Below are 27,086 nucleotides of genomic sequence, written 5' to 3' on the forward strand. Positions count from 1 at the left end.
GACTGTGAATGGAATATTTTGACAGATAGTTAAAGAAGAGAAACAAGCTGATTCCAATGTTGCCTTTTGCATCTTAAAGAAACAAAATATCCGGAAAATATCTGAAAAACTAAAGTAATTTTCCTTTGTTGGACTTGCCTTAAAAAAAATAAATGGATACAAATAGAAATTGTCTCCTCTAGAGGGAGCTTGTTAAATTGTTGCAGCAGTATACTTGAGGACTCAACAGCTATGAGATTAAGACTGTGGGAACAGTCTTTTCTGACCTTGCCTAAAGATGAGCTGGGAGGAAGATTGGGTGCTTGCCTTATGCAAGACAAGTGCCCTGTTGGAACAGATGCATGAGAAGATGGACTTGATGAATGAAAAAATGGATTTGACTGTTGTAGTTAATAACTGTGGACAAACAGGGAACATTGATACAGAAATTATTCAGGGACCAACTCATGAATCTGTACTGACTGGGCAAGAACAGAAGATAATGGAGGAGGAAGCGGTTGCACCTCAAATAATACAAATGGAGAGACCCGAGGCCCTACAGGAGCATAAGCCGCTGTCATTGAAGATTGAAGTTGGAATGGGCCAGGGGGAATCTGGTGTTGAGGAGGTTCCTAACTTTGGAGAGACCTTGAAATATGTTTTTAAATACTTTTTGGATTTTATCGAGGACTGTGGGGAGTGGGGCTTTGGGGAATGGGTGGGTTTGATGAAGGGAGATGGAGACAATTCTGGGTTGGAACCCCCCAGAGAACTACTCCTCAATGAGAAAGGAAAGGAATTAAGAAAGAGACCAACAAAAGACAAGGAAAAGGGCAAGTATAAACAAGAAGAAGAAGAAATGCAGAAGGGACATGGAAGAGACTTAAGGGCCTCGGACATAAGGCTTCCAGGTTGATGGACTAGATGGATTGGACAGTAAGGACTGACACGATCCGAGACCAGGAAGATGAGACGTTGGATGAAGATTGGAAGAAAATTTATAAAGGAAACTTTTTATTTAGGGAATTGGCTAAAAATTAATGAATATTAGGGAAAATGTTGGAATGAAACTATATGACTCTAGCAGAAATGATATCAGGAGTTATGTATATTTGAGAACTAAGATTTAAGCTTTAAGGTATTTTAGGGTAAGATAAGGTTAAATAAATTAAGGTAATTTGAATAACAGAATATGGGGGAAGATGGTAAGGATTTGCTGAGTTAATTATTAAGTTAAATTGTCAAGATAAATTCTTTAACAAAAATTGAGAAAGATGGAAAGAATTTGCTGAAATAACTAATTAAACTAGAATACAAAAAGGGAGGTGTGAGGAGGTCAGTGAAACAAGCAAATGGAAGTTATAGATATGTAATTTGGGATCTATGTTGTTTTCTTTTTTCTTTTGTTTTCCATTTTCCTTTTTATTTTTTGTTGTATTGTTGTTTCTTTTTTTTCCTATGTATTATAGTGTTGTTTTTAATTTTTCTTTTTTCTTTATAACTTTGAAACTACTAATAAATATTATTTTTTTAAAAAAGAGAGATGGTTTTAAATAGAGATGCCAGGGATTGAACCTAAATCTTTCTGCATCCAGAGTATACACCCAACCCCTGAACTAGAAATCCCTCTCCTGTACAGAATCGTCGTCAAAGGCTGCATGTCTTTGTCTGTTTCAGCAAGCGGTGGGGACTACTGGCGCATCCTGAACCCAGGCGAATACCGCGTCACAGCCAGAGCGGAGGGCTACAACCCCAGCGTCAAAACCTGCAGCGTCTTTTACGACATCGGAGCCACCCAGTGCAACTTCATCCTGTCGCGGTCCAACTGGAAGCGCATCCGAGAGATCATGGCCATGAACGGGAACAGGCCCCTCGGAAGACCTATGCCGGGGGGGCGGCCCATGACCCAAAGGGAGCGCCTGCGCTGGAGGATGAGGATGCGGCAGAGAGCTCGCCTGCGCCAGCAGATGCGCAACCGCCTGCGCAACGCCGCCACGAGCGCTCCTCCCACGACGCTCCCAACCACAGAGGTCCCCTTCTTGTTCAGCAGCACCACGCTCCCGCCTTGGAGCCGAGAGCCGCCCACTACCGAAACTGCCACCACCTGGGAAACAGAGGTCTACACGGAAACTGTGACTGAGTGGGAGACAGTAGCCGATGACATAACAGAGAAGGAGACCTGGGAGGAGACCACTGGCACCGCTTTCCCCATGACTACGGCAGAGACGTACACCGTGAACTTTGGCGATTAGCTGCAGCCAGCCAGCTTGCTATGACTGTAGGCCAGGAACACTCTGAAGACATTCCCAAAGCTTCTCCTCACTCCATTTCCCTGGAGCAGATGCCTATAGTTGGATTATCATAGTACAGTAGGCATCATCACCTGCTTTTTAGAATCCACTGAGACATCCACTTAGCAGGCTATGCCCACCAAGGAATCCATTTAGCAGGCTATGCCAACCTTAGCATTTACACCGTGGGCCAGGGAACCAGTGTCTCTGCAGATGCTTGTTGGACAGCATCCCCCATCATTCCTGACTACTGGGCTGGGCTGCCTGAGACTGATGGGAGCTGCAGCCCAATATCGTCTTGAGGGCCACAGGTTCCCCATTCCTGCCTTCCACCACTTCTCAAGGCGCACATCTCGAGGGTTAACAACTCCGCTTGCTTTAAAGGGGTATCGGTCCAATGCTACAGCAACCTAACATTTGCCAAATGGGAAACGGAGGTGAGTAGCTGAGCTGGGCTCTGAAACAGAAAATAGGCCAAGAACAGAATCCTCTCCCCCAGCTGATTACACGAAGCACGTCTATGTTGAGGTGTTCTTTCCTCCACCTCACTTTTGCCCTGAACAGTAAGTACTCTTTGCAGCAGGGGTAGCCAAGGCCATACTGGCCAGGGCGGATGGGAATTGAGATCCAACCACTGCTAGGGGTAACTACATTGGCTATCCCAGTTTAAAAGTGTGGTATGAGATTTGAGGAATAGGGAGGGAATGAATGCAAACCCACCCAACATCCAGTGACCCAGAATTCCATGCTCCCTGCCCTGAATGCATTAGAATTAAAAAAACATTAGGTGGCATTATGTATCTTCAGATTTATACCCTTAGCCACAATTTAGTACACAGTTGCATATGCACTTGTCTCTTTAAAAAAAATCTGTAGGTTGCAAGTATCGCATCACTGTGCTGGATCATAGCCTTTATTTTTGGGAAAGGGTGTGTGCAGAATTCAGAGGGCTTGTTCCAGCTTTGGAACAATATTCTTACAATATTGGAGCGAAGGGCGGCAACAGATGTACCACTTGAGGCTCCAAGTACATCGTGCCAGCCAAGCTTAAACGTTTCTGATAATTGAACTCCCCTGCCCAAGGTTTTCTTCTCCATAAGGGATAGAATCTTCATAGCTTTCAAAGCAATGTCCAAGATACCATGGGAGCTACCAGATTCTTTATTAAAAGGTACAGTCCGATCTTCTAACAGTTATTCCAGCTAGTTTCTCACCCTGTAGTGGGGAACATGTGGCCTTCCAGCTGCTGCTGGACTCCAACTCCTATCAGCCCCAGCTAGGATAGTTAGTGGTCAGGGATGATGGGACTTGGTATCCCAACAACAGCTACAGAGCTGCATGTTCCCCCACCCTGATCTAACCAAAGTTGCAGTTTTCCCATTAATAAGCCTGTCAATTTCAGCAGCCAAGGGAGGGGAAATGGAAATTTGCCAAGTTCAGCAATACAGAGCACCCAGACCACAGCTGCCCAGGAGGCAGGTCTAGTGCCACCTTGATCACTTTTGGCTTTCCAACAGTTCTTGTTATATGAATAAAGTGAGTTATATATAAAAAGGAAGCACTTCGAGTTCTGCATTTATTTGTGTATGAAACAATTGCAGGCAATTCACAACCAAGTAAATGGATGATATATTTCACTGTATTCCTCTGTACGAACCATAGGTTCAAATATCCAGGAAATTTCATTGGGGGGGGGGACAACAACGGCTCCAAGCTCCAGGGAAGAAGTAAGATATCAAACATGTCTCTCAGTGTCCAGTCTCTATTACTGTCTCGTCCTCCTCCTCCTCCTCCTCATTGGCACCAAAGGCAGAGAAACTGACTGGTTGGCAGGTGAGGTCACGTAGATTGATCAAGCAAGCCGTCTGTGTGGTGGCAAAATCAGGGAGGGTCACCAGCAAGACCTTCTGACCGTTAGCACCTGGCAAGGCAGGAAAGGAAAACTAATTAATGAAATGAATCAGAAGGGCCTGGTATTGTGGTCCATTGCTCATGCATAAGGTAACATGTTCATTCCCTGGCATCTACAGTTAAGAAGGATGAAGCTGCAAGAGACAAGAAAGAACTTTGCCTGAGATCCTGGAAAGTTGCTGGAAGTCAGAATGGACAATACTGAGCAGAACGAACAAGCAAGCTTCCTTATATACAAGATGAGCAGTGATATCCAACAAAGCAGTTCTATTAACATAAAGGCAGCTGGCTGTGCAAGGGAACAGCCCCTCCCCGCATTCTTGCACACCCCTGTGCCCTCCCCAAATCTGCCCCAGAACAGATTTAGGGGTGACATGGGAAGAGGAGAGGAAGTTCCACTTGCTCCGCCAGAAGCCCTTGTACGAACAGAAATTCTTCTCTGAATACCACCCTAAGTACTGGCTCTGTAAAGTGGACAGAAATTCAATAGAATTATTACTTCAACATGAAGGAATTAAACAGAAACAAGCATCCCATCCACATCATAACACTCTCCAAAAAACTACTGGGCCTGTACACCAGTTGTGGGTAAACCTGCCCAGTGCTATAGTTGGATGAGATCCAACACATAAGAGTGGCTACAAGCAGCCTTTTTTGCCTAGGCAAATTTTCCAGCAGAACTCAATTTGTATTACAAGAGCACTTTGTGCCTGGTAAAAAAACAACAACACAACATCTCAGGCTGATCGTATAATCCCAGTATACATTTCTTTAGTCTTACGTTGCACAAGAGTGAACAAGGACCAAAACTCCGATGTGAAAACACACCAACATTATTGCAGAACTCACTATGAATGAAGGAGCTTTGAATAGGTCTCAAGTCAGAAAGGATACAGACTAAAGGTCTGGACCTTTCTTGGGAGCCAGGTTTTTACCTTCAGCAACCTTGGATTTGAAGGACGGTGCATTCCCACAGAAATAGACGTGAGGGCAGTCAGTGAAGATGAAGGGGTCAGTCTTGTAAAATGGGTAACAGCCTGAAAAACAAGGAAACGGGTGTCTTTAAAGGAATGGCCCATCAGCAGACAGAAGTAAAAGACATAGGAAACCGAAAAATCTGGGAGGACCCAAGATTTTTGGTGGCTGGTAGGACCTGACCATCTACACACAACCCAAAATCATGTGTTTTGGGGAAAGAAGTGAACATGTTAAAGATAACTGCCGCTAGCTGAAGACCACTGTCTTCTTCCTTGCCCGTTTTTTAAAAGGCTAGATTTCTATCATGTAGCCAAAACTGGAGAGAGAGAAGCCAACTAATAAATTATTTATCATTCATATATAGGTATTGCATTTCTATACATATACTCGTCTGCTCACAGAACACCCAAAGCAGCTCATGTCTATGAATGAACTATAACCACATACATATTAAAAACACAGATCAGAATCGACATGTTTTGCAAAAGGAGCCGGAAACCTGATTTTAAGAAATTGTATTAAAGTAATTTGGTTCGATTTCTAATAATTTGGAAAATTAATAAAAATTTGGGGCAACCCCCCCCCCGATCAAGAAAACAACGCAATCATTAAAAAACAATCAATATAAAATTGTAACAGAAATTATTCATATATAGCCGACTAAAATAAAATTGGTCTTCCCCCCCATAAAAAAATAGAGAGTCGGCTGGATCACCACACAGCATGAGATTCCCTTGATGAAGTTACCAAGTGTGTCTGGGGCTGTGGGGCTGAGATGCCCAATCCGTAAGGTCCACTCCAGGATTTCTAGATAGTCAGACATGCTGCTATACTTGAAGATGTCACTGATGTTCTGGCCCGAAGTCCCTAAAAACCTAAAATCGAGGAGGGAAGTGGAACTGTTTACAGCTGAATGAAGAAATCAAACCCTAGAATACCAAAGAGTCTGTTAATACACTTTCTTCAAGGAATCAGGGTGGCATATACGAGTTCCCAAATTCCCCTGCTCTCCTTATCTGCAAAACAAACCTATGAGGAAGGCTGAGAGGCAGCAACTGGCCGGACACCAGCACGTTTCCGAGCACAATTCAAAGTGCTGGTGCTGACCTTTAAAGAAGAAGAAGAGTTTGGATTTGATATCCCGCCTTTCACTCCCTTTAAGGAGTCTCAAAGCGGCTAACATTCTCCTTTCCCTTCCTCCCCCACAACAAACACTCTGTGAGGTGAGTGGGGCTGAGAGACTTCAAAGAAGTGTGACTGGCCCAAGGTCACCCAGCAGCTGCAGGTGGAGGAGCGGAGACACGAACCCGGTTTCCCAGATTACGAGACTACCGCTCTTAACCACTACACCTAAACGGCCTCGGTCCAGTATACCTGAAGGAGCGTCTCCATCCCCATCGTTCTGCCCGGACACTGAGGTCCAGTGCCGAGGGCCTTCTGGCAGTTCCCTCACTGCGAGAAGCCAAGTTACAGGGAATCAGGCAGAGGGCCTTTTCGGTAGTGGCACCCGCCCTATGGAACACCCTCTCACCAGATGTCAAAGAGAAAAACAACTACCAGACTTTTAGAAGACATCTGAAGGCAGCCCTGTTTAGGGCAGCTTTCAATGTTTAATAGGTTATTGTATTTTAATATTCTGTTGGAAGCAGCCCAGAGTGACTGGAGAAACCCAGCCAGATGGGCGGGGTATAAATAATACAATTATTATTATTATTATTATTATTATTATTATTATTATTAGCTTCACAGGAAGCAGAGTGCAAGATTGGAGCCCACTTTCCCCAGCCTATCAGTTCACAGCACCTGTCTGCCTGTCTCCTTTCCCAAGTTAATGGCAGTCCTTGTGTCACCTTACTCAGAAGACCCCTAGATCACGCTGGCTCAATACACATGGAAGTGCTCTGAACACCTGAAAGCTGATTAGCAGCAGCGGTGCTTCCCTTAAGAGTTAGGAAAACTGCCTTTACCTGACGCCATCGATGTTGGCATGGTAGGGGTTGGTCACCAGCTGCAGCGTGGAGTAGGCGCTCGAGAGGGGAAACATGCAGCGATGCAGCGGCTGTTGAGGCAGCGTGTAGTTGGTGGGATCAAACTCACCAGGCATCACATCTACAGGTACAGACATCTGTAAGGGCAAAGTGGGCAGGCAGTCAGGCCCAAGAAGAGCTCCCTTGCTTGGCAGAGGCAACAAGGAAAGAAGCTAGGCTCTGAGAGGAGTGGGTAGACTGGGATCTACAAGTTCATTTCTGAATTGCAGTAGACCAGCATTTATGATGAATCCCAATTGTTTAACAACAGCCAGCAATGAAAAGCTTCCCCCCCCACCCCCATTGGAAATTAAGCTGCTGAGGTGAAGGGAGCTTACGATGAAAACCAGGAGTGGATTTCCGTGCAGCAGGACCGTGAGCTCAGTTCTGATACTGAAAACAAATTCCTGTGCTCAGCATGTGCTCAGAGGGAACACTCAGCATGACAATCCTACAGTTCTACACCGTGTAGCCTGGTCACTAAATCCAGATTACTGCACTGTGTTTTACATGCAGGACTGATTTTGAAGGTGGCTTGGAAACTGCAGCTGGTTCAGATGCCGCGGCTGTTCACAAGGGTCCATTATTTGGAGCATGTCACAGTGTTAACATGCATTGGCTTGTGTTTCCAAGCCCGTTCTGAAGTGCTCTTTCCTTTAATGCCCTATTACCAGGGATGGGGCTTCCGTGGCCCTTCCAACCTTGTTGGGACTCCAACGTCCATCAGTCCCAACCGCCGTGGCCGATGGTGGTCACTGCCCGTAGACTGACCAATTTCTTTCAACCTCTGTCCACCCATATGCAGTGTGGCGGATATGACCTGCCTTACAGCAAGGCTTGGGGACCTGCGACTCTCCAACTATTGTGGAACTCTTATCAGCTCCTGGAGTTGTAGCCCTACAACTCCTAGAGGACCATGCAACATCCCCATCCCTGACCAATATGGTTTGGATCTGGGGTACCTAAAGGACCACCTGCTCCTGCAAGTTTCTGCCCACCTATTAAGATCTCCCCAGGAAGCTCTCCTTGGATTCCTACTGCTATGTGACGAATGCTTGGCAAGTAATTAGGACCCTCGAGAGGCTCATTCAGCCACTTCCTGTCCTGTCTTTAGAAGAGGGAGAGGGACCCTGTGTTTGCACCTCAAATGCTGCTGGGCTACAACTCACACAATCCCTTCCTGACTATCAACTATGCTAGTTGGGTCTCATGGAAGTTGGAGTCTGACAATATCTGGAGAGTCAAATGTCCCCCATCCATGCTTCAGAAAGATCATTAAACCTGCTTTGATTAGATGTCCTTCTGATCCCCTAACATTTACGATACTGCTATTTTTAATAAGGTACTTCTTGCAAATTGATTTCTCGTTACTGTTTTGCTAGTACTGTGAGCCACTTTAGGAACCCTATATGAGGCTAAAAAGCAGCACAGAAATATATATATATATATATTAAAATATACCTAAACCTTGAAAGTATTTAATATTGATTTGCCTAATATTAATATCTTAGCAGCAACCTGCAAGAAGCTCAAATTATTTTCCTCCCTTGACCGAGAAATCGCTAGCCAGGCATGAACATGGGCTTCACCCTAGACTGAGAGAGATCCTGACCACCACCTCACTTCTGAAAATAGCACTCACGCTCAACTGCAGCAGGATTTCATCCAGCAGTTTCACAGCTTCCACGCTGGCAGCCTGAGTCTTCTTGGTCAGGTACTTTGCCTGAATGAGATCATGCAGGAAGGTCAGCCAAAGAAGAGAGAGAATGAAAGCTTTAATGGGATGAGGAAATTTAGTGGGATAACCGAGCCATTGATGGCTGCACTTAGTTTATGAAGGGAAGGTAAAATGTTTATTTATTTAACTTAGTTACTAAATTTGTATACCACCCTTCATCCACAGATCTCAAGGTGGTTCACAACATAAAAAATAAAGAAGAGTTGGGGGAACCCCAAACACAGATTTTGGGGGCATTTGGGGGGGACGAGACGGTGGAAGTTAGGTCGCGCAAGCAGAAATCCTTACACTGGCAGAAAACAGTTGATAGTTGAACTCTTAGCCAATAAATATCTACAAATTACACATCTGGTAGCCAAATTTGCTGTGGCAGCTAATAAGCTTCGCTCTCGTTACATTAATGTATTGTAATTTTAAATTGACATGCTGTAGACTTTTATAAGACTTACGTCGTGCGATTTTAGAGGAATGCCTTGCTTTTGCCCTCTGTTGTGAAGGTCTTTGGCTATATATACAATGAATTGAATTGCTTGCTATGCTAGCACAACCTTGTGAGTTGGATATTTATCTGGCTATCAGTTTCCTGCCACAAGAAATGCATCATGAGACCTTAGCTTGGAAGCACTGAGTCAACTGCTTCCTAGCAACACTACCAATGTGCTCAGGGCGTGGCCTGAAGGCACTGGAATAGCTACTTTGCTAAAGCTAAGCTGGTCTCGGTCTGGTCAGTGCCTGGATAGGAGACCGCCTGGGAATGCTCAGGTTCCACAGAGGAAGAAAGACAGGGTATAAAATAGGCCCGCGCAGAATGCATCCTAGGTCTTCACCTTGTTCATGGCGTCTCTGCTCTGGGTATTCTGGCTGAGCAAATTGCCTGCCAGAATGACACGGGAGATGAGAGATGCGCTGCACTGCTCTCCCTCGGCTCCCAGCTGCCCCGTCACCATGTCCACCAGCAGTTGCATGCCCAGAAGACTCTCTCCACTCTTGCCACCGAGGCCGAGGCCAGACACCAGCAAGACAAACCTGGAGGCACAAGAAGAACCAACAGCTGAATGATTGAGGTGCAAGTCATGCCACTGAATGGGTGCTTTGAGCTGCAGGCTTCAGAGGCAGGCAGCGGAGGAACCAGCATGGCTGAGAGGTTAGGTTAGCTTCCTCCATCTATCTGTGTTCCATAGGCAACTGTCAGGCACTGGGCAGAGGAGGAATGGTGGAGACCTCCTCCCCAGCCTGATCCTTCCAGAGAAGAAGAAGACAGTTCAGAATTACAACAGGGGTTTGAGGGAGATCACAGCTCAGGGGAAGATGAGAGGAAAAGTTGGGAGATAATGGGAGACGAGGAGGGCAGAGCCTGAGCAGCTGGCTGAAACGTTATCAGTAGAAAGCATTCCAGACCCACCATCTCCCAGAAGCCTTAAAAGTAGGAGAGCAAAGGGTTCAGAAGCAAAGGGTCCTCAGTGCCACCCGTAGAAGGGATGACAAATGATGAAGTGCGAGAGAAGGAGAGAAGAGACATACTTGGGGGAACGCCATTATTCCAAGAGGCTCATTTCCAAGCCTCTCTCTGTAAATATTGAATAAAAAGTAGACGGTAAGGACTTTTCTGTTCCTGGCAACCTGCCATGGAGGCTGGTTCCTCTGCCGCCTGACAGCAACTGAAGGCATTACTTTTTAAACACTATTTTGATTGTGCTCATTTTCTTTATATATTGGATTTGCATACCACCCTTCCTCCCAAAGGAGCCCAGGACAGCAAACATCAAAAAGAATGAGGGAGACAAATGCATCTCACCCAGGAGGGCATTCCATAAACATTGCTAGTTTGGGCTCTGTATGAGGCTCTTTTTGAAAGGGAAAAAGTGTGGTACAGATTGTTGTATAAATAAAATGCAAATGAACGATGCTAGGGCACAAATGGCCCATGTTTGGCTTCTGGGGAGTCTCGGGGGAGAGAGAAAAATCTGTTTGCCCTCAAAAATTACAAGAAAATTGAAAACAGTCAAATGAAAACCATACAGTCTCAACAACCTAACAAAGCAGAGCAATGCCTCCTCCTGAGATTTCCATAAGCCAAGGGTTTATTTATTTTTTAGAATGTTTACAAACCACCAACACATAAAAATATCAAGGTGGATGATATAATAACATCAAAACTGCTTTAACGTTTTTCTTTACAATCAAGCAGTATATACATTTTTGTGAAATACATAAAACTATGAAATAAAACCATAAAATTGTAAAATCTTAAAACGCAGAACTAATGACGAATGCTAAATCAAATTAAAAACACTTGGCAAAACAATTACGTTTTCAGGGTGTGCCGAAATATCAGGGTTGTAGGCGCCTGCCTGATTTCAATAGGACAGTGTTCAAAATTACTGACGCCACTATGCTAAAGGGCCTGGTTCACACAGCAGCTGAACCAGGAATAACCAGCAGGGTGCCCTCCGAAAGATGTGAACTATAATGCCCACTAGCACCACTGAGTGCCAATGCTTAGGGTTGATGGTAGTCCAAATCAGACCTGAACAGCAGACTCAGATGTGGAATGCAACAAGACCTAAATAAATTAGGCAGCTTGCCTAACCAAACAGGCTAAATAAATGGACTTGGAACATCAGTAGATATCGACTTGAGAGTGACCTGGGAGATAAACTGGCAGACTTGGGTATTGAAAGGGCAGACAAGGTTTCTTTATCATGCAGCCATAAATTCACCCCTGTCGACAACTCAAATATCCTGATGGGATTAATTTCCTATATGTATAATTTTTGGGTGGGTGGGTTTTGATTACTTTAATTTGATTATTGCTATTTATATCTCGTTTCCCAGCCAAAACATAAGCCTCTGAAGTGGTTTATAGGAGTCCTAAAACATATTTAAAGCATTAAGAAACACTTGTGTTACATTAAAAAATCCAAATTTAGACTTAGAGAATGCAATAAAGATGGAAGCAAAAGGACGTAATGAGAGCAGAATCAGTTCTATAGCATCGGAAAGCAGTGATGCATAGTCTTAAAACTTTTTCTTAAAAATTACAGACCCTTGTCTCCTCCAGCCCAAGATGTTAACCTTCTGTCACTGCACAACTAACCGTCCCAAAAGATTTTCAGGTTCAAGCATCATTCAGCAGATGCCTACTTGTGCTCACCCCCAAATACATTTAGAAAAATGACTGCCCATCTACCTCTTTTGACTTCCTTATACCAACTGCAGACTGATCATAAAGATCCTTCATCAATTCTGCACCCTGAAAATGTAGATTTTTTCGAGAGCTTCCCCTTTACAGAATGCCCTAAGAGCTGGACTGGAACACCTGAAAAAGAACTGGCGCTCCACCTGTACCTTCCATGATTTAAGTCAGGGGCAGGTAATCTTTTCCAGACTGAGGGATAGTTCCATTATAGTCAACCTTCCAGGGACCCATTTCCAGTGGGGACAAAACTGAAGTGCAGAGGGCAGAAGCAGCTGCCTCATGCACAAACATATGTATGAATTGGCTTGGTGGGGAGGAACTATTTTAGCTTGCCGAATGGCTGGACGCTCTTCTTATGCCAACAACGACAATCTTCTGGGCGGTCTCACCTGTCTGTGCTGGGCCCCATCATGGGCAGCTGGGTGGGCATATCTGCAAAGCAGTGATCCTCAACAAGGAATCTGCCATCATCCGTCTCCGAGCCGTAGACAGCGAGGATGGTTCCTGGCCCAGCAGAAGAAAGAGTCGTATTTACAACAGTTTAGCGCTAGCCTGTCCTGAACAACGCACAGACCTTCATTGTTCATGATGTGCGGGAAACACATTGCCTTTAATAACATGGTCTTGTTCTGCTCTCTTCAACCCATCATGTCTTCCGTGTAAAAACAGTGTTGTTTTTTTAAAAAAATGCCTCCCACAGAAAACTGCTCACCTATAGTTGCACAAGCTCACTTGCCCTTTCCTAAAGCTTTTTGCTATCACTCCTTCCCGTAAGAAGGTATCTCAAAATGAGCTAAGGAGGCCAAGAAGCCTTTCCTTCACTATGTTAGAATCCCACGCCCTTCCCAGGATTCAGAGAATAACGTTAATTAAATGGTCGAAAGCTGGCAGGTGTTACAGTTTCACACGCAAATAGGATGGGAAGGGATTTCCTGAATAAGACACCTGAATTTCAGTTCTCTTGTTGGTCACAAACCATACCACTTTACTTTCATTCGCCAGATGCCTCCTTTAGTTGACCCAGATCTTGCTTTTCCACCTTCCAATCGTTATAAAATTTGAAGAACTCTGGGGGCAGAGCTTCCTATTATAGTGGAACAGATGTCTTCAAACCTGAATTTGCAGACATAACCTGAATGTGGCATTTGGCATTATCAAGTGAATAAGCTCTCCAAATCAATTTCCTCTGCAGGTGTGTCTTTACCCAACCCACAAGCCAGATTCAGGGGGAGGGACGATTTTTAAAGTGTTGGTGTTGTGGGGAGGAAACTGGCAGGAGAGAATCATTGGGTAGAAAGGGGTTAATCAGAGACCTTGCCTACCTGTCAAATTACCCAGCAAGTCTCCCACACCCCAACTACGTAATTCCCATGACTGGCTCTAACATTAGGCAAGAGTGAGGTAGCTGGCTAAGGCAGCACTTACAAAGGGGGGCAGCAGCCCCTAACCATTCATTCCTTTGAATAACATATATCACTTAATATTACAAAACCTAAAAGCAGCTCACACAAATTACATCACAAGCGAAATGTCAGTATATATCATCAAAATACAGTACGAATCCAGTAGAAACGTTAACCAAAACATTAATACTGTTATTGTGCCTGTAGTATAACTGTTCCCCTTGAGTCTGCTAAGCAAGTCCTCCCTGTGTCCCGAAAGCAGTGTATGAAACTCCCATTGTTCTCAGTGCATTTTGCAACAGGGAATTTCATTAGCACGAGCAGTTTCTGAGCTCTGGGTGCAGTACTGCGCCGAAGATTTCAGATTAAAACTTCCGATTAACTTCAGATTAAAGCTTCCGATGTTCCTATGTAAAGCTAGCCTCAGGGAGAAAAGTGGAAGAGTGGAAGGAAAGGAGGACCTTTTTCTGCCTCCCCACTTCCAGCTACTCTCTGAAGACTGGCGAATAGACCCTCTTAAGAATATTAGGGGGGTAGGCAGGGAAGGACCAGACCATGTGAAAAATGAACATAATATTTTAGCTGCAGTTCATTCATTAGCAGCTTTGTATTCTTATGAAAAAGCATGCCTAGACACTCCATTGTTGCTCCCATAACCTAGGTTTAAGGTGCCATTTAGCTCCTAGCTTTCATATTTCAGTTTCTAACACTGCCCCAAAGCTATGGGCTGCTCTTTTCATACAATGGGGTCAGCGCTGCAGCAAGATTCAACTGCCAATAAAGTCAGATTCTGTTCATGGGATGGGGGCGGGGCATCATTTTGACCTTTGTCCCAAGCAGCAACACTTACTGGCCCTAGTAATGCCATATAAGTCAATGAGACAGATTGGGAAGGACATGGGGTTAGTGCTGAATCCTGCACTCCTATGTGGTGCTGTGTAGCTTGTTGGTTTGAACATCATGCCCTGGTCCCATTACCATGACTGTCCTGCCCCAAAACATCCTACCTGTCACTAGCTTGTCAGTTTGAATTGCTCCCTCCAGTTTAATTCGCTGCAGCTCGTCTTCCAAGATCAGCTCATCTGATTGGTGGATATACTTGGTGCGGGGAGGCTGTGGTGGCAGATTGTGCTGTGAAAGCAACACCCAGATGTGAGGAAGCAGCAGAGGCTACACAGTTCTGGAGCCATAGCTCACTATCAATTTTTTTTACCCAGCCCATCTGACTGGTTTGGCCCAGCCGCTCTGGGCAGCTTCCCACAGAATATACAAAAACACAACAGGACATCACACATTAAAAGCTCCCCCGATACAGGGCTGACTTTAGATGTCTACAGAAGGTTGTATAACTTTGACACCGGATGGCGTTTCACAGGGCGGGCGCCACTACCGAGAAGGCCCTCTGCCTGGTTCCCTGCAACCTCGCTTCTCGCAATGAGGGAACTGCCAGAAGGCCCTCAGAGCTGGACCTCAGTTTACAGGCTTAATGATGGAGGTGGAGGCACTCCTTCAGGTATACAGGGCCGAAGTTCAGCAGCAGAGCACTGGCTTTGCATGCAGAAGATTCTGGGTTCAAATCCCATTGTCTCCACATATGCCTGGGGAAACTACCAGTGTCATCAGTACTAAGCTAGATCGATCACTGGTGTAACAGTATAAGGTAGCTTCCGATGTTCCTATGTAAAGCTAGCCTCAGGGAGAAAAATAGCTTTGCAGCAACCCCAGCATCATCCAAGTTTCTTATATTTAAAGCCCTTCATGGTCCTGAACCCCGAGACCTTTGTGACCACCTCCCCCTGCGTAAGACGCTACAGAAACTGCATTCTGCAAGCTGGGCCTTGCTCCAAGAGTCTCAGTTCAGCAGTAAGCTCATTAGTGGCAAGGATCAGGGCCTTTATCATCAGATGATCAGCCTGATGACTGAGAAAGCAGCAGTTTGCAGCTCCATAATGGTGCTGAGCTGGGCAGAGGTTTTTCTTTTTTAAATACGTTTGCTGCCACTGCAAAGATTATGAGGATCTTTGGTGGCCAGATAAAAAAATTGGAGAACAGAATCCGGCCCATGAGCTGTGGGTTAAGTCACCTCCCGGCCTACACTGACCAGTTGGGGCTGGGCGATATCTGGTTTTCAACATCGTGATATATCATCAGCTGAACATCGCGATATACCAATATATCACAATGTCTGAAATAAAGATAGAGCTATGTAGAAGCACTGGCTGCTTCCCAGCTTCTCCCATATTGTGAATTTTGCCAGCGCCTGTTCTTGTGGTTCGCTGCTCTCTGCATGAGGCAGGGGAGAGTTGAGCAGACAGAGTTAACAGAGGATGCAGGAACTGAGAGAAGAACTGGCTGGCTTCACAGCTTTTCCTTTCTTGTGATTTCTGCAGAGCACACACATACATCATGATTCACGATATACTGCCAGGTCAAAACTTATGAAACCGATAGCACAATATGGACTTCAAACGGGTTTTGGATGATATATTGATATATCACCCAGCCCTACTGACCAGCAGTGATGCATCAGGTAGGGATCTTTTCCAGCTCTCCTTAGAGGCTGGCAATCAAATGAGGAACCTTCGGTGATGTACCACCAACCTTCAGTGCCTTCCCATGAAAATCCTTCCCAAATAGCCACATACGTGGCAGGGAACCATTTCAGGTAAAAGCTGTTGGAGTTCATAGTCTACGCGCAGCTTGGCAAGTGAGCAATTAGTGTTTTGACTACAGGCTAGGGAGACAGAGCACGGGAGAAATTTGCCTGGAAATAAGAGGACCTAGTAACAGCTCGGTGATTGGCTGAGGTCTCTCATATACGCAGCATGACCTATGACATTGTTCGGCTAGTTAGGAGTATTCTGGAGTGTATGGAGAGTGATGAAGTTTGTGTCTGTATATAGTTACTTGTATATAGCTTGAGAGTTTACTGCTGTATATAATAAACTACAAAATCAAGTTACTAGTCATCAGCTTTGTTCCTGACCGTTGACCTGACTGAGCAGTCTCGATCGTTGCCTAGGAAAAGCTGAACTACTCTGCTAAGTTGTGCATCATTGAAGAAGTTCAGAGGTGAAGAGACTGGTCCTAGTAGCACGCGAAAGGACTTCAGAAAGTGCTCACAGGCTTCGGAGTTTTAACTCAATGCTTTTACAATATGTGGACCTGACGGGCTGGAATAATGCATTACACTACAGCATGACTCACACAAACTAAACAACAACAACGAAGAGAGCATGCCATCCAGGGAAAGTCATCCTATGACAAGAAGTACTTATTTTCCAAAAGGGAAATAAAATGCGCAAACAATAATTCATAAGCTGTTTCCCCTCTAACGGCCGCTGGCATCCGGGACTGCGGCGAGTAAAAAAGACTTTTAGAAACGTCTCCAAAAGTGATGTTACTCATCTGGTCAGCAACTTCCTCCAGCCAAGCTTTGGTGGTTCGGCTCCAGCGCATGTGTTTGCAATCATGAAGTGCTGCTTGAATGGAGTTCATTATCAGGGCGAGTTAAAACTTATTACTCAACAACCGTCCTTCCGAAGCTAGCTAGGACCTCGCTTCTCGCTAAAGGCTTGACCCACGCTGCCAGCAGGATTAAGGAGGCTTCCAGATGGGGGATTGTTTTCCCAGGGACCAGCCAGGCATGCTGGTTCAGCAAGAATGACAGCTGCAAGCTGCAAAGCGGACTTTTTGGGCGGAAGGCTGTAGCTCAGAGGCAGAGCAGCTGGTCTGAATGCAGAACAGCCCAGGTTCAATCCCAGGCATCTGCAGGTAGATCTGGGAAATGACTCCTGCCTGAAACCCTGGAGAGGCGCTGCCAGTCACTGTAGATGCTGTGTAAGGTGGACCAATGGCAGCTCTCTGGGTTCGTCTCCCAGCCAGGCCAAACAGTATACAGGGGACAATGAGGACCAAAGGGTAGCAAAGTCAAGAGAGCCACCTCTGCAAAAGAAAGCCTGTTTGCGGTATGGGGGTTAGAGTGCTAGACCAGGAGGGCCTGGGAGTCCAATCACTGTCTCTCAGCTTAACCACAGGACTGCTTTGAGGATAATCTTGGTGCAGTCATAGGAAATGTAGGTTAAACCACAGAGCTTAGGGCTTGCCGATCAGAAGGTTGGCGGTTCGAATCCCAGCGACAGGGTGAGCTCCCATTGCTCGGTCCCTGCTCCTGTCAACCTAGCAGTTCGAAAGCATGAAGTGCAAGTAGATAAATGGGTACCGCTCCTGCGGGAAGGTAAACGGCATTTCCGTGTGCTGCTCTGGTTCGCCAGGAGCAGCTTCGTCATGCTGGCCACGACCTGGAAGCTGTACGCCGGCTCCCTTGGCCAATAAAGCGAGATGAGTGCCGCAACCCCAGAGTCGGTAAGGACTGGACCTAATGGTCAGGGGTCTCTTTACCTTATACAGTCTCATACATACAGCTTAAAAGCTCAAGTTCACCCTCCCGTTACCTCTTCGCTGATTTCCCGCAGGATAGAAGGCTGAAGCTGCATAGATTTGAAGAGCGTCCCCACCACACAGCATTTCTCTGCCAGCTGCAGCTCACAGAGTTTCTTCACGGTAACGTTGTTCCCTGCGAGAGAGCAATGGCAGATTAGACGTGTGGCTTTTTTTACAGGAGCTAAGAGTGCAAATCCTAACTTGATAGCTGGTGTGGGAGACGGGGTGTTAGGGTTGCGTATGGCTCTCTTTCTGCTAGTCACCGTAAGTGGAGGGGAACACCGCTGTGTGGGTGGAAAGCTACCATCAGGGTTCTCCCCCCACCCACCATCAGTAGTAGCAAACTGAGAAACTCTTGAAACAGGGGGCTGGATCCAAGGCTCCATGTGCAACTGGCCTAAACATTGCATTCTTACTAACTGAAGTGTTTAACCAAATACGAACAGAAGTACATGTTGATCCCACCTGCTTTCTGAGAGAGTAAAAGTGGCATGGAGGATCATTCTGTGAATCTGTCCCCACCTTGGAACATCTGGATCAAAATATCCCTGATCAAGTTTGGTGTTCAACCCAGAACCACCAACAGAACCAGCGCTGTATTTCATATGCAGACCAGGCAACCCCAACTTTGACATCCCTTGTTGAAATTTACAAGGTTCCATGGAAACAAGAGTAAATGCTGCACTCTAGTGGACTACCAGTGAAAATTCCATTAAAACTCTATCTAAAACTTGAAATGACCCTTTTTTTCTTTGCATTCTCTCCAAAGGGATATTATTATTATTATTCTAGCAACATTATTATATTCCCATACCACTCTTTATCCCAGGATCACGGGGTGTGGGTTACAATATAAAAACACAAAAATACATACTACAGTGGTACCTCGGGTTACATACGCTTCAGGTTACAGACGCTTCAGGTTACAGACTCTGCTAACCCAGAAATAGTACCTCAAGTTAAGAACTTTGCTTCAGGATGAGAACAGAAATCGCGCGGCGGCAGCAGGAGGCCCCATTAGCTAAAGTGGTATCTCAGGTTAAGAACAGTTTCAGGTTAAGAACGGACCTCCAGAACGAATTAAGTTCTTAACCCGAGGTACCACTGTACAGGAACAAACAAAAACAATACCCCCACCCACAAACTTTAAAATGGATTTGTTTAATTAGCCAAAGGTCTGGGAAAAGAGGAATGTTTTTGCCTGGCGCCTAAACGTATGTAAAGAAGGCACCAGGTGAGCCTCCCCAGGGAGGACATTCCATAAATGGGGAGCCACCACAGAAATGGCCCGTTCTTGTGTTGCCGCCCTCCAGACCTCTCAGGAGAAGGCACATGAAAAAGAGCCTCAGATTATGACTGCAGGGTCCAGGCTAGTTCATATGGGGAGGTCCCTGAGGTATTGCAGTCCTGAGCTGTTTAAGGCTTTATAGGTCATAACTTAGAGTTGTGCAGTCGTCTTAGGCTGCAATCCTATCCACGCTTACTTGTCCCTGTGCACATTAAACTTACATAAGATTGTATTTTGGGGGTATTATATCAAAACAAAAAGAGATAGTCTTATGACACCTCAGCTGTTTTCACCAAAACAAGGGCTGGGTTTAGTTTGCTTGCATGAATGAGGTACAGGGACTTTTTGGTAGTTCACCAGGCTAAAGCGTTTAACCTGTTACAGGAGTGGGAGTAACAGTTAGCTTTTTAATAGTCAAGGCCACGATCCTCTCGCGAAGAAAAACTGCCAGTTCTTTCCCTATTTATTTAGGGACCGAAGTGAAGCATCTGAAACACCTCACTTCTTGAACTGAACTTGCCTCATGAAAGCTCACATTTGGACACCGTTAGCAAATCTTTCCACGCTACGATTTGGCAATATCAGCCGTTTTCCGACATAGCTGGAGTGCTAGACATTGCAATCCCTTGGCTAGAGAGCAAGCCATTTCTCCCAACAGGAACAAAGTAATAATTCAGAGATGAGGTTCATGGTCAGAGTCATGGCTTAGGTACGTGAAAGTATGCAGCTTTAAACTACTTAACAATCTAATTCCAAAATGTGTTTATTCAGAAAGGAGTTGCTTCCTGGCTACAACAGCCAGGCTAATTGTTGTACTTTAAAAAGAAAAATCCCTCATTCCACTCACCACCTGCTTTGTGCAACATCTTGCTTGATGAAAAGTTTTGGAGAACTTGAAAGCATACTGCAATTTTGCGATACTTTGATCACGAAGAGTCGGACACGACTAAACGACTAAACAACAACAACACCACAGGTAAAATGTACCTAGTGTTGTTGTACCAATTTGGAAGAGGAGAGGGAGAAGTGTGTGAAACCTTAAAGTGTTATCCACAGTTGTTACCCCGGTTTGAGGGGTTTTTTTTAGGGAAATGGTGGGCGTGTTATGAAGATACATGTAAAAGCAGTGGAATTAATGAATGAATGGAGGTAAACTGCAGTAATCTAACCTTGAGGTTACCAGAGCATTGACAACAGTAGTTAGGCTATCCCTGTCCAGATAGGGGCCCGTAGTTAGTTAAGTTTTCCAAATCCTGGGAAGGTTTCTTAAGGAGCGGTTTTACTAATGCCTCCTTCAAACAGGCAGGAACATCACCTCCCTGGCTTAGCCAGCTGTTCCCTCCCCGATGGTTTTTATCAGCCAAGAGGGGCAAGGGTTTAGAGTGCAAGTGGCCACCCTGACTGATCCGAGCACCTTTTCCACAACCTCAAGCCTCAACAACTGAAATTCATCCAACACAACAGGAGTGGACTGTGCTCTGGATACCCCATGAGACTCATCTGCTATAACAGCAGAGTCAAGGTCATGGTGGGTGCAAGCAATTTTATCCTCAAAATGCTTTGCAAACAAGTCACAGCAAGCTACTGTTGGTTCTATCACCTCCTTTGGGCCATCCTGTAAAAGGCCCCGCACAAACTCAGAAAAGCTCTGCCGGATGTCATAATGAGGATGCAATGGAGGCAAGCAAAGTATGCCTTCTTTGCTGCTTTCACTGCCACTAGGTAGGCTCGATAATCAGCTAACCATAAATGACAGCACTCTTCTCTGATGCTAGTGGTGAATGCATGTATTCATACTCTAAATGTATTGAGAGTCTATTCCAGGGGCCAGCAAACTTTTTCAGCAGGGGGCCAGTCCACTGTCCCTCAGACCTTGTGGGGGGCTGGACTATATTTTGGAAAAAAATAATGAACGAATTCCTATGCCCCACAAATAACCCAGAGATGCATTTTAAATAAAAGCACACATTCTACTCATGTGAAAACACCAGGCAGGCCCCACAAATAACCCAGAGATGCATTATAAATAAAAGGGCACATTCTACTCATGTGAAAACACCAGGCAGGCCCCACAAATAACCCAGAGATGCATTATAAATAAAAGGGCACATTCTACTCATGTAAAAACACACTGATTCTCAGACCGTCCGTGAGCCAGATTTAGAAGGCGATTGGGCCGGATCCCAGGCCTTAGTTTGCCTACTCATGGTCTATTCTTTACCAGTCCACCCCCTGCAAAAAAAATCTGTTTGTAAGTGTCACCACCACCGGAGGGCATCTTTTTGATGGCATGCTTACCCCATTTGCCTCGGATTCTTTCAACCAACAATGGTCTCATCTGAATGAGGCGTGTGGCATAGATGTGGGCATACTGTCGATTGAAAGTCCGCTCCCCAAGCCTGAAGTTCTGGGAGCAGTTGGAATATGTGGAGATAGGCACGCGGTCGAAGGTAGAAGCCACTGCAGATGGTGAGGTCAGGAGGCTCTGAGCCGACTGGGCAGCTTGCTCTGAGAACATGGTCTATGGAGGGGCTACAGGCCTAGTGGTCTACACAGCATGCTTCTGCAGGAGACAGGGGAAACAATGATTTATTGTTACTATTTATTCAATAATTATGATACCACATTATCATATATCCATGCAGTGTACAAAACGCAGAAATGCAAAGCAAATGCAAAAAAAACCCCAACAAAAACAAAAAAGAATACAAAAACCCCACAGACTGGACACAATATACAGATGACAGATTGGGAAAGATAATGGAAAAATGATATAAAATTTACAACATGTATGGCTCTTAAGGAGAATTATATGAAAATGATGTACAGATGGTCTCTAACTCTGGTTAAATTATCAAAAATGCATAAGACAAAATATATTAAGTGCCAGAAGTGAAAGAAGGAGAAGGTATGTTTTACCATATGTGGTGGCAATGTAAGGTTAAAAAAAGTTTTTGCGAAATGATTTATAATGAATTGAAAAAAATGTTAAAAATAAAATTTGTTAAAAAGCCAGAAGCTTTCTTAATAGATATAACTGGAATGGATATACTGAAAAAAATATTTAAAAATTGTTTATGTATGCAACAGCAGCCCGGATATTGATAGCTCAACATTGGAAAGAAGAACAAGTCCTAACTAAAGAATATTGGCAACTTAAATTAATGGAATATGCTGATATGGCTAAATTAACTGGAAGACTAAGAAATCAAGAAGAAAGCAAATATAAAAAAGCATGGAAAATGTTTATTGCATAGTTACAAAAGCAATGTAAAGAAGTTAATACAATAGCAGGTTTTTAAAAACACTTGTAATATTAAGGAGAATGCTTAAAATTGGAAAAAATTAAGGATAAATAAGTTATAGACATGTATAATATAAGATACTATAAAAGAACCAGGGGAGGAAATGGAGGGAAGTCAAGGAATCTAAGTAATCCCAAAATATGGATTGAATACGGTGTGAAAATGTTTTACTTTCTATTTTTATTTTAATTGTATTTGTTTGTTACGGTTTATATGATGATAATGTTTAAATGTGAAAATTAATTTAAAAGATATTTAAAAAAACCCACAGGCTGGGTGCACACCATACATGTAATGCACATAGCTTCCTACAAAGAATCCTAGGAACCATAATAGTTTACACCTCACAGAGAAACAATTCCCAGCAACCTCAACAAACTACAGTTCCCGGGATTCATAGGGGGAAGTCAAGCGCTTTAAATGTATGGTGTGAACACAGCCATAATATGATACGGCATGAATCTCCTAAGTTCACAATGTGGGTCACTTTCAAGAAAAGACTGCTAAAAGGAGGGTGGATACAAAAACATGTGATAGTCAGTTTTATTGCACATAGCCAAAGGATGCCGCAATGTGCACAAAATCATTCAACAATTAAAAGAAAATATACTGGCTTGATACAAAAAACTTAAAACATTTATATTATCAAGACATTACCTACACGAAACAGAGCTATAAAAGTACCTTAATATACAGGTTAAGACATTAAACAATAAAATTTATAGGCTAAAATTATCACATGGCCATTAATATATTAAAAAATAATGTTACTTAATGTGCAATTATGTTCAGCGTTTGGTGATAAAGACAGAATATAGCTTGATGTAGATAGGGTTAAATAAATTCATCTCCTTTAGAGTTGGTGGCTACCTTGGCTATATAATTTGCTCTAATTTTCCTAATGGCAGTTGCAAAGGTCACATACTTATCTGTGTCTGCGAGGAGATATAAAATCATGTCAGAGGGGTTCTGGCCAGGGGACCTTGTCATTATAGGTGCTAAAAATCGTTCTCTTGCTTCATTATATAAGGGGCAGCGCAAGATATAATGTATAAGGTCCTGTACTTCATTCCCCTAATGCAAACACGTTCATTTGTTGGTATGCCTCTGTGTCTCCCATCTCTATAATCAGAGTTTATTGTATTTAATCGTAACTCTGTAAAAGCTTTCTGAAGTTGTACAAAAGTCAATTCTTTAAAATAAGGTGTATGTTCATAGGCCACTCTAAGTTTAAAATATAATGGGGCGCATGAAGATAAGAGTTTAGATCGTTTTTAGTTGCCACTGCCCTTATGGTTCGTACAAAAACATATGGCATATACAGAAATGGCGAAGCTTACCAGAAAAATAAGACAACAAGATAAGCTTTTTATAAAAGAATGGAAATGGTTTACTGATAAATAATAAACAGATAAGAACATTGACATGATCATTGTAACAACCTGCAGTTTGAGTATATGACTATATGAGCAAAGTAAGTTCATTTGGATATGCAGAAAAAAAGATATAAAAAGTTAAAGAACCACAGAAAGAGAGAGGGCAGGAAGCCGAGTTTCAAAATGTTAAAATTATTGAAATGTGTAAAACTGAAAATCGTCAATAAATAAATAAATAATAAAAAAGAAACCGAGCACCACACAGGGCAGGGGTATTGTAATGAATCTAATATTGTAATAAACTTAAGAAACTGCAGAAAGAGGGGGAAGGAAGCCGAGTTTTAAAATGTTAAAATGATTGAAATGTATAGAACTGAAAATCATTCATTCATTCGTAAATTAATAAATGAAGCTGTGCACCACAGGCCTGGGTTATTGTAATGAATTTAATACTGTGCTAAATTTAAGGAACCGCAGAAAGAGAGGGGGAGGGAAGGTGAGTTTTGAAATGTTAAAATGATGGTAAAATGAAGGAGCATCGAGGTCTGGGAAAGGTTGTGGAGTACTGGATTGAAATTTACTGCATGCAATGCTTTGAAAGAAAATGTAATGAAAATGATATATAGATGGTATATGACCCCAGTCAGACTTGCAAAAATTTACCACCTGTCTGATAATAAGTGTTGGAAATGTAAAGAGAGTGAAGGAACATTCTTCCACCTCTGGTGGACTTGCCCTAAAGTGAAGGCGTTCTGGGAAATGATTTATAATGAACTGAAAAAGGTATTTAAGTATACCTTCACTAAGAAACCAGAGGCCTTTCTATTGGGTATTGTCGGCCAAGGGGTGGTAAAGAAGGACCGGACATTTTTTATGTATGCAACAACAGCAGCAAGGATACTTCTCGCAAAGTACTGGAAAACTCAAGATCTACCCACACTGGAAGAATGGCAGATGCAACTGATAGACTATATGGAACTAGCTGAGATGACTGGCAGAATTCGTGACCTGGGAGAAGAGAGGATGGAGGAGAATTGGAAGAAATTTAAGAACTATTTACAAAAACATTGCAACTTGAGTGAATGTTAAGCAGGATGCTAGATCATAAATAAGTGAGCACCACTAACTTAGATGATTTAAGAAAATAAGTGAGATTGAGAAAATATAACTCTTTTTGAGAACTAGAAGACTATGAAATATAGAAGGGATATAAGAATGCAAATAAGATAACAAATTGCTGGTAAAAAGTTATAACGATGAAAGTGGGAGCGGGAGATGTGAGGAAGTCCAAAAAAAAATGTGAAACTATGTTAAGATATTTGTTATATTGTCTGTTACATTTATTCTTATTGTAAACTCCAATAAATATTATATTAAAAAAAAATAATAATGAAGGAGCATCTCCACCCCCATCGTTCTGCCAGGACACCGAGGTCCAGAGCTGAGGGCCTTCTGGCGGTTCTCTCTCTGCGAGAAGCCAATTTACAGAGAACCGGGCAGAGGGCCTTCTTGGTATTGGCACCCACCCTGTGGAACGCCCTCCCACCAGATGTCAAAGAGAAAAACAACTACCAGACTTTTAGAAGACGTCTGAAGGCAGCCCAGTTTAGGGAAGCTTTTAATGTTTAATAGACTACAGTGGTACCTCGGGTTAAGAACTTAATTTGTTCTGGAGGTCTGTTCTTAACCTGAAACTGTTCTTAACCTGAAGCACCACTTTAGCTAATGGGGCCTCCTGTTGCCGCCACGCCGCCGGAGCACGATTTCTGTTGTCATCCTGAAACAAAGTTCTTAACCCGAGGTACTATTTCTGGGTTAGCAGAGTCTGTAACCTGAAGCGTCTGTAACCCAAGGTACCACTGTATTGTATTTTAATATTCTGTTGGAAGCCGCCCAGAGTGGCTGGGGAAACCCAGCAGATGGGCGGGGTATAAATGATATATTATTATTATTATTGAAATGTATAAAATTGGAAATCATAAATAAGTAATAAAAATAAACTGCACACAACAGAGTTTCTCATATATGTGTGTCTCTGTGTGTGAAACATATATATACATAAGTGTGTGTGTGTGTGAGAGAGAGAAACTTATATAAATATATATGTGTGAAACTTATATAAATATATGCGTGTGTGTGTGTGTGTGTGAAACTTATATATATACATATGTGTGTGCATGTGTGTGAAACTTATATAAATATATGTGTGTGTGTGTGTGAAACATAAATATATGTGTGTGAAACTTATATAAATATATGCATGTGTGTGTGAAACTTATATAAATATATGTGTGTGTGTGTGTGTGTGAAACATAAATATATACGTGCGTGTGTTTGAAACTTATATAAATATATGCATGTGTGTGTGAAACTTATATATATACATATGTGTGTGCATGTGTGTGAAACTTATATAAATATATGTGTGTGTGTGTGTGAAACATAAATATATACGTGTGTGAGTGAAACTTATATAAATATATGCATGTGTGTGTGTGAGAAACTTATATACATACATATGTGTGTGCATGTGTGTGAAACGTATATAAATATATGTGTGTGTGTGTGAAACATAAATATATACGTGTGTGTGTGTGAAACTTATACAAATATATGCATGTGTGTGTGTGTGTGTGTGTGTGTGAAACATAAATATATACGTGTGTGTGTGAAACTTATATAAATATATACATATGTGTGTGTGAACCTATATATATGAAACCTCCACCTGCAAAGTCCCTGCAGCCACACGCACACGCGACACACACGACAGGCAGCATCCTGCCCGCCTTTGCCCGGTTCCCACAAGGCTTCCCCGGCGGGATTGCTGCCCGTTCGTGCCCAGCAGGGGCAGCCGCTCAAGCCGCCGGGGCGACCAGCTGCCGCTCCGAGGCGACCCTCCTGGCCGCCCCGAGTCCGCCCGGGCCCCGGAGCCAAGCGTCTCCCCGCCCGCCCGCCCGCCGCCCCGCGAAGCCAAGCCCTCCTCTTCCCTCGGGGGAAAAACGGGAGTCACCTCTGCCAAAGCGGGAGTCCGGCGCTGCACCGGGCGAGCGGCGAAGGCATCTCCCGCCTCCCCAGGGATTGGCGGGGGGAACCCCGGGAAGAAAGCGCGCCAAACCCGAGGGACGCCGGCCGGAAGTGACGCGCG

At 43.8% G+C, this 27,086-nt stretch overlaps 2 protein-coding genes across 6 annotated transcripts in view; one reads left to right on the top strand and one right to left on the bottom strand.

Moving 5' to 3' along the window:
* AEBP1 (AE binding protein 1) overlaps nucleotides 1–3,828 on the top strand; it is a 57,085-nt gene extending 53,257 nt beyond the window's left edge. For all 4 annotated transcript variants that reach the window (XM_080982336.1, XM_080982337.1, XM_080982338.1 and 1 more), the window contains exon 22: nucleotides 1,657–3,828. In XM_080982336.1, the coding sequence (XP_080838462.1) occupies nucleotides 1,657–2,231 (575 nt within the window). In that variant the 3' untranslated portion in view covers nucleotides 2,232–3,828. The remainder of the gene's footprint in view (nucleotides 1–1,656) is intronic.
* Nucleotides 3,829–3,832: 4 nt separating this feature from the next.
* POLD2 (DNA polymerase delta 2, accessory subunit) lies at nucleotides 3,833–27,086 on the bottom strand. 2 transcript variants are annotated; one of them, XM_080982497.1, is made up of 11 exons: nucleotides 26,952–27,086; nucleotides 21,556–21,820; nucleotides 17,981–18,102; nucleotides 14,534–14,657; nucleotides 12,513–12,627; nucleotides 9,752–9,950; nucleotides 8,829–8,909; nucleotides 7,127–7,284; nucleotides 5,907–6,034; nucleotides 5,117–5,218; nucleotides 3,833–4,191 (listed from the first exon to the last, which is right to left on the bottom strand). In XM_080982497.1, exons 2-11 carry the CDS (start codon nucleotides 21,773–21,775, stop codon nucleotides 4,019–4,021), a joined length of 1,422 nt encoding a protein of 473 aa, XP_080838623.1. In that variant the 5' UTR covers nucleotides 21,776–21,820; nucleotides 26,952–27,086; the 3' UTR covers nucleotides 3,833–4,018. The 2 variants fall into 2 exon arrangements, with proteins under 2 accessions (XP_080838623.1, XP_080838624.1); XM_080982498.1 differs by having other exon boundaries at nucleotides 21,556–21,817; nucleotides 26,952–27,077.

Source organism: Podarcis pityusensis, assembly GCF_964106645.2.
Source record: "Podarcis pityusensis genome assembly, chromosome: 15".
In the NCBI taxonomy this organism is placed as follows: domain Eukaryota; kingdom Metazoa; phylum Chordata; class Lepidosauria; order Squamata; family Lacertidae; genus Podarcis; species Podarcis pityusensis.